This window comes from Callorhinchus milii, unplaced genomic scaffold (genome assembly GCF_018977255.1).
Source record: "Callorhinchus milii isolate IMCB2004 unplaced genomic scaffold, IMCB_Cmil_1.0 Scaffold15, whole genome shotgun sequence".
In the NCBI taxonomy this organism is placed as follows: domain Eukaryota; kingdom Metazoa; phylum Chordata; class Chondrichthyes; order Chimaeriformes; family Callorhinchidae; genus Callorhinchus; species Callorhinchus milii.
This window is the reverse complement of record NW_024704756.1, coordinates 10,841,646-10,856,375: the sequence shown is the minus strand read 5'-3', so window position 1 is coordinate 10,856,375 and position 14,730 is coordinate 10,841,646. Positions and strand designations below refer to the sequence as shown.

The 14,730-nt window shown below is 38.4% G+C and overlaps 1 protein-coding gene across 1 annotated transcript; it reads right to left on the bottom strand.

Moving 5' to 3' along the window:
• Positions 1–7,028: 7,028 nt before the first annotated feature.
• On the bottom strand, positions 7,029–13,651 carry LOC103178144 (tumor necrosis factor ligand superfamily member 10). The gene is made up of 4 exons (XM_007892719.1): positions 13,329–13,651; positions 11,808–11,844; positions 9,306–9,410; positions 7,029–7,793 (listed from the first exon to the last, which is right to left on the bottom strand). The coding sequence occupies exons 1-4, from the start codon at positions 13,521–13,523 to the stop codon at positions 7,381–7,383; spliced, it is 750 nt and encodes a 249-aa protein (XP_007890910.1). The 5' UTR covers positions 13,524–13,651; the 3' UTR covers positions 7,029–7,380.
• Between the last annotated feature and the right edge of the window lie 1,079 nt (positions 13,652–14,730).

The window sequence follows — 14,730 nt, the reverse complement described above, 5'->3', positions numbered from 1 at the left end:
TCAGTTCAATGTGTTTGTTTTAAACAAAAGCATAAGGTTTTGAAATAAATAGAAAATCTTTAATTTGCAATTTAAATAGTTCAGAGGGTTAAAAGTGTTAAAAGCTCATTTTGAGTTCAGTGAACTTCTTTGGCTTACCTCTTTGATTTTTCTACCACAAATATGGTCAGAATAATTCACTCATGAAGGTGAAAATGTCAAAAAAAACATCATTTCTTTTAATTGCGAGTAATTGTGCTGAAATGTAGAAATCCTGCTAAAGGGATGTTAAAAATCTACAAAGGTCAGTGATTACATTGCGTATCTTGTTTCTTTATTAGTTTCCAGATTTTTATAGGGTACTTCACTGCAAAAGTCCCCTCAAGTGTATGCCTGATAGTCTCTAAACTGCAACGGTTACTATAAATCCAAATGGTTCAGAATCCATTGAAAAAAGCAATGAGTAGTAACAGGAGCATGTGAATCACCCAGTATCAGTGCATCGACTTTTTTTTCCCTTCCTTGAATAAAATCAAACCGGTTGTACAAAAATTGCTGCTGTTGCAGACTGTACACTTGTATTTTCGTTCCTGTGGTTTATGTGTGAAATGTGTGAAAATAATTTTTCCAACAAGAATGAGGTTATGTAACCTTCACCAGTGTGGAATAAGCAACGAATAACAGAAAAAGTGTCAGGGAAGGATTTTACTCCCAATACAGCTTTTTGCTTCAAAAACAGATGTCATTATTTTAGAAATACAAAGGTGACACAAAAAGCTTGCAATTGAGAGATTTATCGTATATTATTTATATGCCCCTCTTATTTGTACAAATTATGAACACCAAACTTGGAGGTTCCTTTCAGGAAATATTTATGGTGCCCATATGTTGGAAGCTTATCTATGCTTTGTCACTTGAAGGATATATTTTTGAGTACTTTCCTCACTACATTCAGCTGATCCAGAATTCTGTAGCTTAAGTTCTCTCCAGTAAAAGAATCCACAACACCCCCATCACCAATGGCCTCACCAAGCTCCATTGACTCCCAATTGGAGTCCTGTAGCTCAGTGGTTAGAGCACTCCCCTCGCAAGTGTGAGACCTGGGTTCGATTCCCAGCAGGGTGAAACCTTGGGCAGGTTTTCTTACTCCACACACCTTTATTTACCTAGCAGTAAGTAGGAACCCAGTTGTTATTCGATTGGCAGATCATTATTTTGTGGATAATAATTAAAAAAAAGAAGAAATTGATCACGCAATCCACGACTGTTTGTGGGACATTGCTGTGCGCAATTGGTTGCCACGTTTTGCCCACAAAATATGCAGTCAATTCACTTTACAGTATATTCTGTGAAATGCTTTGAGATGTCTCGAAGACATGATAAGGTGCTGCATCAAATGCAAGGATTATTATTAGAATATCTCACAGGATCAAGTTTAAAATCTGTGTGCTCATCTTCAAATTCCTCCACTGTCTTGCTGCACCCTATTTATGCAATCTCTTCCTGTCCTACATTCTAGCTTGTATCCTCTGCTTTTCCAAATCTGTATTTCTCACTCTTCAGTCCCTCTCACTCCCCAGCGAGGCAGAGCTTTCAGTTATCATCTTCCTGTCAACCCCCACCCCACCCCCATATCTTGTAACTCTTCCAAAATTATTTTAACTTTTCCACCTTCAAAATCACCCAAAAAAGATGTCTCTTCGACCATGCCTTTGATGTCTTTAAATCTCTTGTATCCCTGCTCCACATCTGTTTGTCAAGAGCTTTGAGACAATCTAAATGATTCATGTGAAAGATGTAATGTAAAATGCAAGTTGTGCACAAAGATTCTGCCTAAACCCACACAGTTTAGTTAGGGAGAATCTTAGTTGGCACATGTCCAAGTTTGTGCATGTGCACAACTTGCAGCAAACTCCAGTTTGACTTGCCTAGTTAGCAAAACTGAGGTAGCTGCTAAGCATCCATGTAACTGTTTCTTCACAGTTTCAATTTCTTTTATTCTCAGACAAAGAAATAAAGTTTACATTTGTTCAATACACGCATTGAAAAATCAGTTGCACTTATTTTCGAGTTGCAGTCATGATAACTCGAAAAACAACAAACTTTGAACTTAGTGACTTAGATTCCACAAACATATGAGTCATGCTCCCCCTCTACCTTCTCTATACACACACAAACACAGCAACAGTCGAGAATATATTTTCAGACTTAGTGGAATTAAATAAAACAATTTTAAATAAATCGGGCGTGGGTGGATAGACCCCACACATTTTCGAACATAATCTTAGTGGATCTCCTTATTATTCCACCAGTAGTGCACCTCAATTCTGCCGCTCATCATTAATAAACTGAGATTTGTGGCTCTGTGCATTAAATTGTATACAAGTGCTATCCATTTATGTCACCATCGCTGAGACGGAGCTACATCAGAGAGCTAGGCTCAGCGTGGGGAGTCAAGGGTTGAAATAACCTGGCTTCAGGTTGTTTCACCCACAAAGTATACAGTCAATTCACTTTACAGTATATTCCATGAAGTGCTTTGAGACGTCCCAAAGATGTGATAAAGATTTAATATATTAACTGCAAGGATTATTATTATTGTTCTTAAAATAACCTGCCTGTTGACAAAAGCGGTAAGAACACAATGTTGTTGGGGACTTGAAAAATTTGTTCATATAAACATTCTGAGATTTGATGTCAACATACATGGTAAGTTTGACGTGTTCCTATACGGGGAAGGGTACAGGACTTCTGATTTGTGTCGACAATACACAGGATGTCGATATAAACGGGTTTGAGATAAGTGGATAGCACAGTATCACTTTATTTTTGCCATGAAATATTTCCTATATTCTGCAGTGCTAGATCCATGATCTTTAAAATTTTCTTTCTACTCATGTTAACATTGCTCTGTCCTAGTTTCTCAGCTATGCCAAGTTTTAATGTCGAGCACGTTTTTAAGCATGCAGTTCAGTTACAAAAACAATCTGAACCAATCGGCAGATAAGCTTGTAAGTTTCTGTGGCCTCACCATTACCCATTGTGGATGACGTGCCTTAATTCCGCCTTCAGCTAGGAAATTATCTATTTGAAGTGACTTCAACCTTCACTTCACCCCCTCCTGTTTTACCTCTGCTGACTCCCCCTCCCTCCTCTCCTCCCTCAACCTTTTCCTCCACATCCACTCCGCCACCCACATCTGCAGTCACCCCCTCGACCTTGTGATCACCCGGGGCCTCACCGTCTCAGACCTTGCTATCACCAACAAAGCCATCTCAGACCATTACTTCATCTCCCTTAACTCCTCAATCTCTCTCCACACTGCCATCCAATCCACCTCCATCTCCTACCGCTGCCTGAAAAAAAATCTCCCCCCCACCCCCCACCACCACTCCACTCTCTCTCCGCTGCCTTTGAGTCATCTGAACTCCTCCCTCCCCTCTGGGCTTCCTCCCGCAATGACCTATCCTCCTCGGTCACTCTCCTCCACAACTCCCTCCCCACCATTCTCGTTGCCCTTGTTCCCCTCATTTCCCAAACTGCTTCTTTCTCACGAAACTCAAGCTGGTTTGCCAGCCATCTCTGCTCCCTTAAGGCTCAGTTGTGTGCTGCTGAACCCACCTGGCTCAAATCCAATTTAATGATCCATCAGCAGATCTAGCTGGACCTTATCAAATCTTACCGCCCTGGCCTCCTCTAAATGGTTGTTCTACCCCAAGACAATCTTGGAGGCCAAGGACAACCCCAGGCTCCTCTTCTCCATCACCAACCAGCTCCACCGCCCACTCTCTCATGCCTTGCTCATCCTCTCCTCCAATGCCAACTACGAGGCAATGCTGGATTTCCTCAAAACCAAATCTGCTCAGCTGCTTCTGCACTTCCGACTATTACCCCTTCCCCATCTCCCCCTCACACCCCGGCCCCTACCCACCCCTCCCTCCACACCTTTGAACCTGTCTCCCATTCCTCTCTCACCACTACTATAACCCGCATGAAATCGAACACCTTCTCCCTCGACCCCATCCCTCAACTATCCTTTCTACCCCCACATCCATACTGTGACTCACTCTGCCTTCCCCAACCTTTGCAACATCCTCTGGTCCACCACTGTTTCAAACCACATGCTGTTGAAACCCTCATGCACACATTCATAACATCCAGGCTTGACTATGCAAACTCATTGCTTGTCAGCCTCTGCAATTCCTGCCTCCACAGGCTGCAGATCATCCAAAACTCTGCAGTCCGTGTCCTCTCCCGCACCAGACTCCGTGACCTAATCCCCCTATCCTTGCCCGACTCCACTGGCTTCCCATCACACAAAGGATACAGTTCAAGATCCTGGTCCTCACCTTCAAAGCTCTCCATGGCCTTGCTCCCCCCTACCTTTGCGACCTTATAACCCCCTACCAACCTGCCTTCTCCCTCCGCTTAGCAGGCTCCAGCCTGCTTCATGTCCCCTGCCTCGCCTGCCCCACCATTGGCAGGCGAGCCTTCAGCCACTCTGCCCCACCCTCTGGAATTCCATCTCGCAGTCCCTCCACCTCAACCCCTCCCTTGCCTCCTTCAAGACCCATTTCAAGACTCTCCTCTTCGACCGTGCCTTCGATCACCTTCCTTCCCTCCACCCTCCTTGATCCCGAGCTCCAGCTCGGGTCCGAAACACTGATTGTCCAGCGCCTTGGGATGTCCTCCTGATGTGAAAGGTGCTATACAAATATAATTTTGTTGTTGTTGCATTTCTTTGCTTCATTGAACACTTCCCTATTCATTCTGTTATTTTTTTTACCTTTATAGGTGGATGTTAGGGAACTCGTAACACTATTCGAAAAGCAAAGGAAATTTCTCTTGGTGTCTTGACTAACAATCCTCCAGATAATTGATTATTCTTGGCCAATGTGGGGCCATACTCTGTGTAAACTGGTTGCTGTATTTGCCTACAAAAACAGTCACTACACTTGACAGAAATTACTTGTGTAGGAATTTAACGTTATAATGTAAGAATTATTATTTAGGGGATGAAAGTTACTATCTTCCAACAGCAAGCTGGTGAAGTAGACGAATAGATGGAAGTGTAAAGTCTATTAAATCATTTCTGAGGTTTAATAACTTATGTTGACAAGCTACCATTCTATTGTTTCTACTCTTGCAAGGAAGCTTGGCTGGAGCTTGATAAGCACATCAGGGCATTCGCATGAGGCACTTCCACTTCTTACCATCAATTGGCTGGTCAAAACAGTGGTCCCAACACTTGATATATTGTCCAGAGCAGGAACATTCGGGATCTAGGGCATGCAAGTAAAGGGACAGATTAGAGATACACTCGAAACTGTCGTCTGACATTTCTGTTTGTGAACCATAGGCCCTTTTTGTGATGTAAACCACATTATAATTGTACTTCTCCAAAGGAGCAAAGCGTAATGCCAACCAGAATTTCAGTCCATTAATCTGATTGTCAGATGACAGATGCTATTCACAGCGGAAAGAAGAAAGTGCTCCCTTCAGTGACATGCTGTTGAATATAGATTGACCCCTAAGAAGACACACTTCCTGTATATGCAGGTGACTGATGCATTGCAAGTGACTCTTGTGTATACGTTTAGCTGTATAGATTCAACTCATTCTACTTTTACTAAAACACAAAAAAAAGGAAAACAAAAATACAAGAAAAAAAGAAAACCTTTATTTAGGTCACAGTTCAAACAATTCTAAATATATGGATGCATCAATAAACAACTCAATAGAATAAATAGCTTAACTGAAATATTATTAAACAACAGATAAAACAAACAATTTTAAAAGTAGTTTGATTTAAAATTGATAATTACTAACTTGACAAGTGCAATTTTGTTCTCCTATTTTGCAATATGATAAATAATATAGACAAACTTTAAGAAATTAACATCAAGCTATAGCATCCGAGTATCATTTTAGCATTCTTCCAAACATTTGTGCTTGTTTCACAATAACACTTGTAATTATTACTACAGAACACACATTGCCCCGAAAGAGCTAATCGGAAATAAATACTGCTTAGTGCAAACCCTCCTTGCATACTGAGAACTTACAGGGTCTGGTTCAATACAATGTACTGCTTTATATGAGAATACTGACCTTTGATTTTCATTATGCGATAAAGTCAATAACATTACTAGGAAAAAATATTTTTGCAATATTAAAAAATTTGGTTTCGGCTGAATTGCAAATACTATCACAAATACTGAAATGGTTTATAAGATTTAAAAGCCTCACTTCTTAACTATATAATCTTCAGCACCAGTTGGTATTTTTGCTGTTGAACCACTTCAGAGAGAGAGAGAGCAGTGAATTGCACCTCTTTAAAAACAGTTTACTGCAAAATGACTAAAAGGAAAGTTAAACTAACTTTTTGCAATTATTTTATGAATGCCATAAATAATAAAATATGATTTTAAACCAGTTTTAGAAATGGTCTTCATGTTATAAACTTCAGCTTCAAGATCGGCCCTGCGGTAATTGTATTCTCATTGTGGTAGGACCAAAATATTCATTGCATGATAAACTCCCAACAGCCTCAATTTTCTTTTGGTTTTCTCACTGATATTATTTGCTCTTCCATTTAATGTGTATGTTCAGTTTTTTTTTAAAAAAAACTGCTTTTGGTTGATAATTAGATCAGTGTTAAAGAAACCTGAGGATACATGCACGGGATGCTAACTCACTCACAACCAGCTTTGCCTCAGGCTCTTGCACACTGTGGTTTGCTGTTTACAAGCTGCAGGATCTCTTCCTGTAGGTCTACACAGGATGCATTTGTAAATCATCAAAAGTCAGCACTATCTAAACTTTAAGTGAGACATGTCAGTCTGATCACAAATAGAACAGTTTTTTTTTCCACAGCAAGTCTAATTTACAGAATGTAAGGGAAACAGTTACACACAAACAAGTTTCCTGCAAAGAGGAAACTAACTGTAAGCAAATCTACACAATTATTTTGAGAAATGTATTCATCATTAAAGCTGAGTACATTATTGAACTAATCCCAAGGAGTTTGAACTTGTTCCATTGGTCCTTTCTCAATCTTTTAGACAATATTATAAAATTATAAAATATTTTCAATTGTTGGGATATTAAAATATTATTGCTTTGCCAATGAAATAAATAATTAAAATCTGAGATAAAAGTTGCAAAATATTGGCATTTAGTTAATTTAATGTGAATTGAACTACATTTTCGTTTGCAAATGTGCAATGCTTCGAGGCTGAAGATTTTCATGATCCTGGGTCCTGGGATTGGTTTGCAGGAGAGCAATTCAAAAAAAATGTGCTCTTGTGAAAAGATTAGGAAATCTGTTGAAAAATTGAACTGTTCTTCTATCTGACAGCAGACGCTTCGTTCCCTTAACTCAGGTTTAAAGAGCTGAAATCAGAGCTCAAAAATACCAAAGTACGTTGCTTCATCATTGCTCACAACCTTTGGTTCAGTCACAGATACGAATAGCTGGTCTCCTCTTTTGAGCTGAAATACTCCGCCTTGATTGACAGAGTTGAAACTTGATCTTTTGCTGGTATCCAATGGTGTTTTTGATGCCTTCATCAGCAGTGTCGATAAATCGGCCATTCTTTGCATATAAATATATTGAACAAATGGGACTATGGTTTTGCCGTCGGAATTCTTCTCACTGGTCAGTCGAAAACTAACCTGACAGTAAACATAGTAAAGTCCAGGCTTGGTAATGACCAGTTTGCCACTGGTGTAATTCATGTTCCTTGTAAATGCAGGATATCCTGTAGACCACTGTTTTATCGGAGATCCTTTCTCACAAGGAAAATTATTCCCTAGTTAAAGAAAATAATCAGCCGTTATAGAGAAGCATTAATATAACAGTGACCTTTTTTGACCACTAAGAACATATTTGTATTTGATCCAAGAAAATACCAGTAAACAAAAAGTCACAATCAGAAGCTAGCAGAAACATTAATTGACTTATACTAAGGACTTATACTAATACCAAAAAATGTTTTTTTTCGCAGAACCTTTAAACACATTAAACTTCAAAATGCTTGATGTCCCTTTAGCGGTCTGGATGCCATTTGATCAGATTTCTCCTCTCTCATAGGATCTATGTCCTAATTATGACCAGACCTAATGGATGCAAGTCCCCATTTCCTGTTGAATCCAATTCTCCCCTGTGATGTGAATGTGTACTCTTGAATCCAATTGCTTAATGCCTGTTGATTCAGAACAGAAAACTGCTCCTGATTCACCACTAAGAATGATAATCACTCAGAGGTTGCACAGATGACAACTCTTTGAAAATCACAGTGGTCCGAGGTGTTCCTTCTGAGGTTTGGCTCTTTGTACCTCGTTGTGAAGATCTGGACTCATAGCATCATAGAACTTTTACAGCAAAAGGAGATAATTGTGCCTGTGCTTGTACTAGCTCTACATTAGAGATATCTGGTGATCTGGAGAAATCTGCTATAAGCCCATTCCCTAATATTTCCCTATATAGAATCACATAGAATATGTAGCACAGAAACAGGCCGTTCAGCCCAGTTGGTCTATGCTGGGGTTTATGCACCACATGAGCCTCAACTAAACCTATCAGCATAACCTTCTATTCTTTTCTCCCTCATGTACTTATCCAGCTTCCTCTTAAATGCATCTATGCTATTCGCCTTAACTACTCCTTGAGGTAGCAAGTTCCACGCTCCCACTACTCTCTGGGTAAAGGAGTTTCTTCTGACTTTGATTTGATTTATTGGTGACTGCCAATATTGATGGCCCCTGGTTTTGGTCCACAAGTGGAAACATCTTCTCTATGTCTACCCTATCAAAACCTTTCATAATTTTAAAGACCTATTAGGTCACCCCCCTTCTCTTTTCAAGAGAAGAGTCTAAGCTTGTTCAGCCTTTCCTGATAGGTATAACCTCACAGTTGTATTGTTTTATATTCTTTTTCTTGAGGCACTTTTTCCTCAAATGACCTTTTATCATGTATGAATTTAGACAGTGAATCATCACCAATTTATTCAATTATGTGGGGATCACAATTCAACCTAATCCTGTTCGTACACTCAGTATGAACCTTCCATCAGGTGTTATTTCAAGTGCAGAAAACATAATTCATTTTCTCAAATTGATGGCAAGAGGGAAGAAGTTAATTGTAGCAATCCTGGCTGAGATTAGATATTTTATTGCAGTACAAGGATCAAACCTGCAACTTTAGCCTAAATGTTACCGTTTTAGGGAAAAAAATATTTAACTTGTTTTAATTTATAATCTTATCCTAGATGTAATTCGATTCCTTTCCCATTGTCATCACCGTTGCACAATTTAGAATTTACCTGGTCCATTTTCATGTGCAGTTTTCTTTGTCGGTGGCCATGCAATAAGATGAGCTGCATGGTGAACGGTGTTTCTGCCTTTAGTTGGCAAACCAGGCCAGTCACCTGAACATCAAAAAACACGGGATTAATAGATATTCATGCAATATTAAGCAGAAGATCCACACTCGATGGCCCTTTGGATTAGACGTATAAACCAATGTCCCATCTGCCTGTTCAGGTGGACATTAAAGATCCCATGTCACTATTTGGGTGGCAAACAAATCCCCCAAATAAAATTGGTCACTCACTCCACAGCATTTTGTGGGACATTGCTGTGCGCATTTGGCTGCCGCGTTCTCCTACAAATACACAGTCACTCCATTTCACAGTAAATCCTGTGAAATGCTTTTGAGCTGTCCCTCCAATGTGATAAGATGCTATACCAAATGTAAGAATTATTAGTATTTTTTACCTTATTTAATTACTGTATATAACTGGAACAGCCAGTTGATTTCAGCCAGCACAGAAATGTATAATGCTTAGCTCATAGTGTGGAAACACAAGGATCAGGTGATGTAAATACATTAACAGGGCTATGCAGAATGTGCAACCATAATGAGGAAATGGCCAACAAACAGACACTCTCTATTAAATCTCCATTCAGAACTTGTCTACATAAAATACTTAGAAACCAAAACATAATTTAGTTAACTGAGGACCAAAGATCAGAACTTTGTTTTGACTGATTTTAAAACATTTGGAGTATGTTGGAATGGTAACACTTATTAGTATTTGACTATTCTGTTAAACAAAGTACTTGTAACTCATGTAGAGGAAACCATTCTGCACTTGATTAGCTCTTCCCACAGAAGTGCAAGTGCTGTCAGCTGATTGTGCAACAGCACTTTGGCCTACTCTGATCTGACCTCCCAACTGAAGCAAGTGGCAGCAAGTGGTGGCATAACAGTGGAAGAATCCTGGGTTGTAACAGAATATTCATGCAACGGTAATGTTGTGAAAGGAGGTAGGAGATAACTACAGAAGGAAATTGACTCAAACACATCAATTAACAAATTGAAAATTAACCCAGCACTTTTCTCCTTTGTATATCTGTCAGAAATATGCTACAGATTATACCTGACTATGTCAAAGTTAAGCACATTGTAGAAATGTTGTTTACAAAGTGACCTAATAGTTAAAGACACAGTTAAAGATTTAATCAAAACCTTTCTAAATGTTTGGAAGATTATTGTACCAGAATTTGAATAAATAGATAGGAAGGATGTCCAGCATTTGGCTTTATCATTCTTAGGTAATACAAGTTCTGCACGTATGTAACATAGCTCCCATCTGCTCCTGCAAGTTTTCTTTGAATAAGTATAAATATTCCATTCTGCATCGGTTTATGTAGATAATCATGTTTGTTTGCTACTAAAAATGAATGATCTTCTTGATATAACAACTACCCCAGGACAATATATTTCCTGCATTTATCTGTTTGTATCATGTTCAATCTAGTTGCAGTGTGTTTCTTTGTTTCAGTGTGGTTTTAAGTCAGGGTACAACCATTTATGGGCATCTTGTTTCTCCTGAAGATACGAAAATGCTTTGTGGTATTTGCTTTATCTTTTTGAAGTCTATTCAACTGCATCTTAAACAACTGGATGTGGCTTTTTACTTTGTTTTAACATCTAGGTTGCAGCTAATTGTTCTGTAATGAAATACTTCGGGCAAAATGCCAGTCAGATTAATGCCTGAAATCAGGTTAGCATTTTATGGGCGTATTTGTTCTGTAAAATCCAGTGGTATGCCAAAAAAAATTGAGACTTGAGGTGTGTTAGTTATTACCGGTGATCATTTTTGTCTCACCATTTCTATTATATGTGTGATGTAAGACTTTACTGTGTTTGATAAAATAAATGCAATTTGATTAATTTGCAATAGTTATTTTGATGTTAAAGCATCCAAGTCATGTTCTAAAGCTTCTATGAAAAGAACAGTGTCCACATGTTCAAAGCAAGGCTTCCGGCAGAGTAGACTCTTATTTTCACAAATATTTTTTGGACAGTTTCAAAAGAGGGATCTTCGTCATGATTTTAAGCTTCAAAATAAAACTGTAATCTGTCCAAAATCTACAGAAGCCTTAATCTTTGTCTCTACTGGTATTGAAGAATTTGGCTTTGCATTCCTTTTACATGCAAATGCAATCTATTTATAGGGATTTGTAGAAGGATTCACAAATATCGAACCCTACAGCTACACCTGACAGTCTCACACTGACCCGATAGAACTTTGTTTGGGTGCCAATCTGTGCCAATTCCCTGCTGGGTATCGGGAACCTCCTTCAGCCACAATCTGATCTCATAGAAATCAGGAATGAAATCAGTGGCGTTCTGGCGGGTTGACACAAGACACATTTAGACTATGTGCAGGATTCAGTCTATGAAAATGAGGTCCAAATGCAGCCACTTCGAAACATGTGGAAAATAATACACATAAATAGATGATGTGTTACCATACCTTTATGCATGTCAGTTTTTCCTTCTTGTCCTGGATACTGAAAAATTAAAATGTCAAACAATTAACATCTAAACTCAGGATAAGAATCAAAGACAGCAGCACACAATGAGAAAGGGTTATTTATTGCAACAAGCTTTCATATGGCAGATATGGACTCGACCAAAAAAAATGGATTTCACACATCATTTTGCGACCTTGCTCTTCACTTATTTTTTTATGCCTTCCTCCAATCCTAACAGGATATTTGTTCAACTTTTTTTAAAAAAAATCCTGCTCATCAGAAGAGCATTAACTACTTTAGCGAGAGACTATTCCAGGTATTTCTTACTCTTTTAGGGAAATAAAATACTCTCATTTCAAATAGTCCTTCAACGTTTTAGATGTGCTGTATAATTTTATGATTCTATGAATTTATTCAACTTTACAAAATACTGGGACTTAACAATATGGTCTGTAACACTGTAGCATTGTTTTGCAGAGAAAAAAACAATTATTATTGAATTAATTGTAATTAACGGGTCTAGTTGCTTGAACATGACTACAGTTAACACAGAAATTATACTAATACTTAGTACTGAACGATACAAAACTGTTAGCTGATTCAATCTGTTACTTTTGAAACAATTGCTTCAGTTCAGCTCTTTTTCATCGCAAAAAATATTTTGCATTCCTGTTTCTCTTTTACATTTTGTGCATTATTTGAAGGAGATAATAGTCTGGATCAGTTGTTGGATTCATTCCGTGAACTTTTCAAGAAAGCAGAGGAAGGCTATCCAGGGTATCCATCCATCATTATAAAGGAGAAATGAAAGTACAAATATCTGGTGACACCAGGATTTTAGCCATTCCCACTTTGTTGTTCATTTTATGTGTTAAGCTGGATTCCAAGAAACTATTCAAAACATTGGATTCAATTATATTACTCTATATTTGGTACACACAAAGGCACACAAAAAAACGCATAAATACATGCCAAAGTCAGGACCACGAGTCCTGCTTTAAAATGTTTTCTCTGTTGCATGTAAATAGATGTGAAAATAGTAGAAACGTATCTGGAATCCAGTTTATCATCACAAATTCCCTTACACAATACACAGTCACTGTGTGTTATTGTATATCCTGTGGAGAGGTTTGAGACATCCTCCGGACATGAAAGGCACTATAATGATTGCAAACATTATCATTAAATTAGGTCCCATAGGTATTTGCATTTCTAAAATTACAGCATCTCCACAGTGCTATTTTATGCTGAATTCAAATTCATTTCTTTTGAATTTCAACCGACCTTTAATAAATACATTGTTATTATTCTTTCTGCACATATTCCTAAGTGCGATATCTTTGACGATCTTAATTTCAACATTGCAAGCAACCAGACCTTCAAAATGACAATTATGGCAATTTTTTTTTTTGGGGGGGGGGGATAAAGCAACGCATGACATTTCTAAAGACATTTCTAAATTCATTTTCAAAGCATAGCAAATGAAACACAGGGCATGAAAGCTACCGGTGTTTTCTTACCTTTTGATTGAGTTTCATGGAGAAGAACACATAAAGGAAGGCACTCACAATCATGTGCGCCAGCAACATTGCAGCAATAAAATATATTAAGACTCTGACAGATAAAGAGGGCTGGTGCTCACAGCTCTTGGCTTGGTGCGTTGACTTGTTGCATGTTTCGCTCATTTTATCAACCAAACCAGATACAGTCAGCATGGTCTTCGTTTGCACACTGGAGCCAGTGCAGCGCAGTTAGTATTCACCTTTCAGAAAACAATCTGTTATACAGCAGATTTCTCAGAACCCCCACTTCCTGGAAACTATGCCTCGTGTTGGTTGGTTTGTACGGTAGATGCTGCCACAGAACTTTGTTGGAGCTCTTAATTTCCTATCATAATTGTTTTTATTTCATTCCCCATCCCACACCAACACACCCCCAACACACAAACGCACACACACTACAATAGGCGATAAACGTGATTGACAACTTTTATTCCAATGATCAGTTTTATTGTTTTGTGACACTGACTGTCTGTGACTATTTTAATCTGATTAATGTATACTTCCTGTCTAACCTGCCTTTATCCTGTGATAAAGCTGCTGGTTGAGAATTTTCTTAAAAATTGCATTTTCGGAACAATAGTGTACCTATACATTTCTGTTGTATAGTATCACAGAGCTTTCATCTCAATCCAACAGCTTTTGTGGTATATATTGGCATATTTATACACAGTGACATGAGACTGTTGCATGCTTCAGGATTAGAGTAATGGCTTTGGAGGTCAGAGAAATGGGGAAGGAATAGTGTTACTGAAGTTACTCTGTTTATCAGAAAGTGCAGCTGAGGTAAATGATTATTTGTCTGCCTATTCCAGGAGTTTGTTTTTGAAGTGGATCTCACATTTTTTTAAGATTTCTGCTTGGCAAGCTATTCGTGTGTGACAGCTTTTGTGCAGTTCTGATGAATAATAAGCTTGCAGTAAACAGTCATCAAAAGGCACAGAGATTGTATCACATATATTAAGTGAATAGTGTATGTTTTGTTGTTATTTTACAGACTCTACAAGAAAGGCAGGCAGAATTACACCCAAATGTTGCACAAGGCTCTACATGGCTGCAAAACCACCAGAACAATAACTATGTTTGTTGTTGTGATGTATGGTTTGACACTTTACCTATTCTGTTTTCATTTTTGTTTCGCTTGCTACTTTAAATCTGATAAAGATTCAATTTTGAGCCTTGCATTTAAAAATATGCATTTTAAAAATAGCTCTGAGAGATACATACTGTTGGTGGTTACAACAACTTGCATTTATACAGCTGGATGGCATCTCAGAACGCTTACGTTACAGTTACTGTGGCTAATTAAACCTGTTTTAGGACAACAGATTTAGAATATGGGTACTGCTAATACTCTCATTGA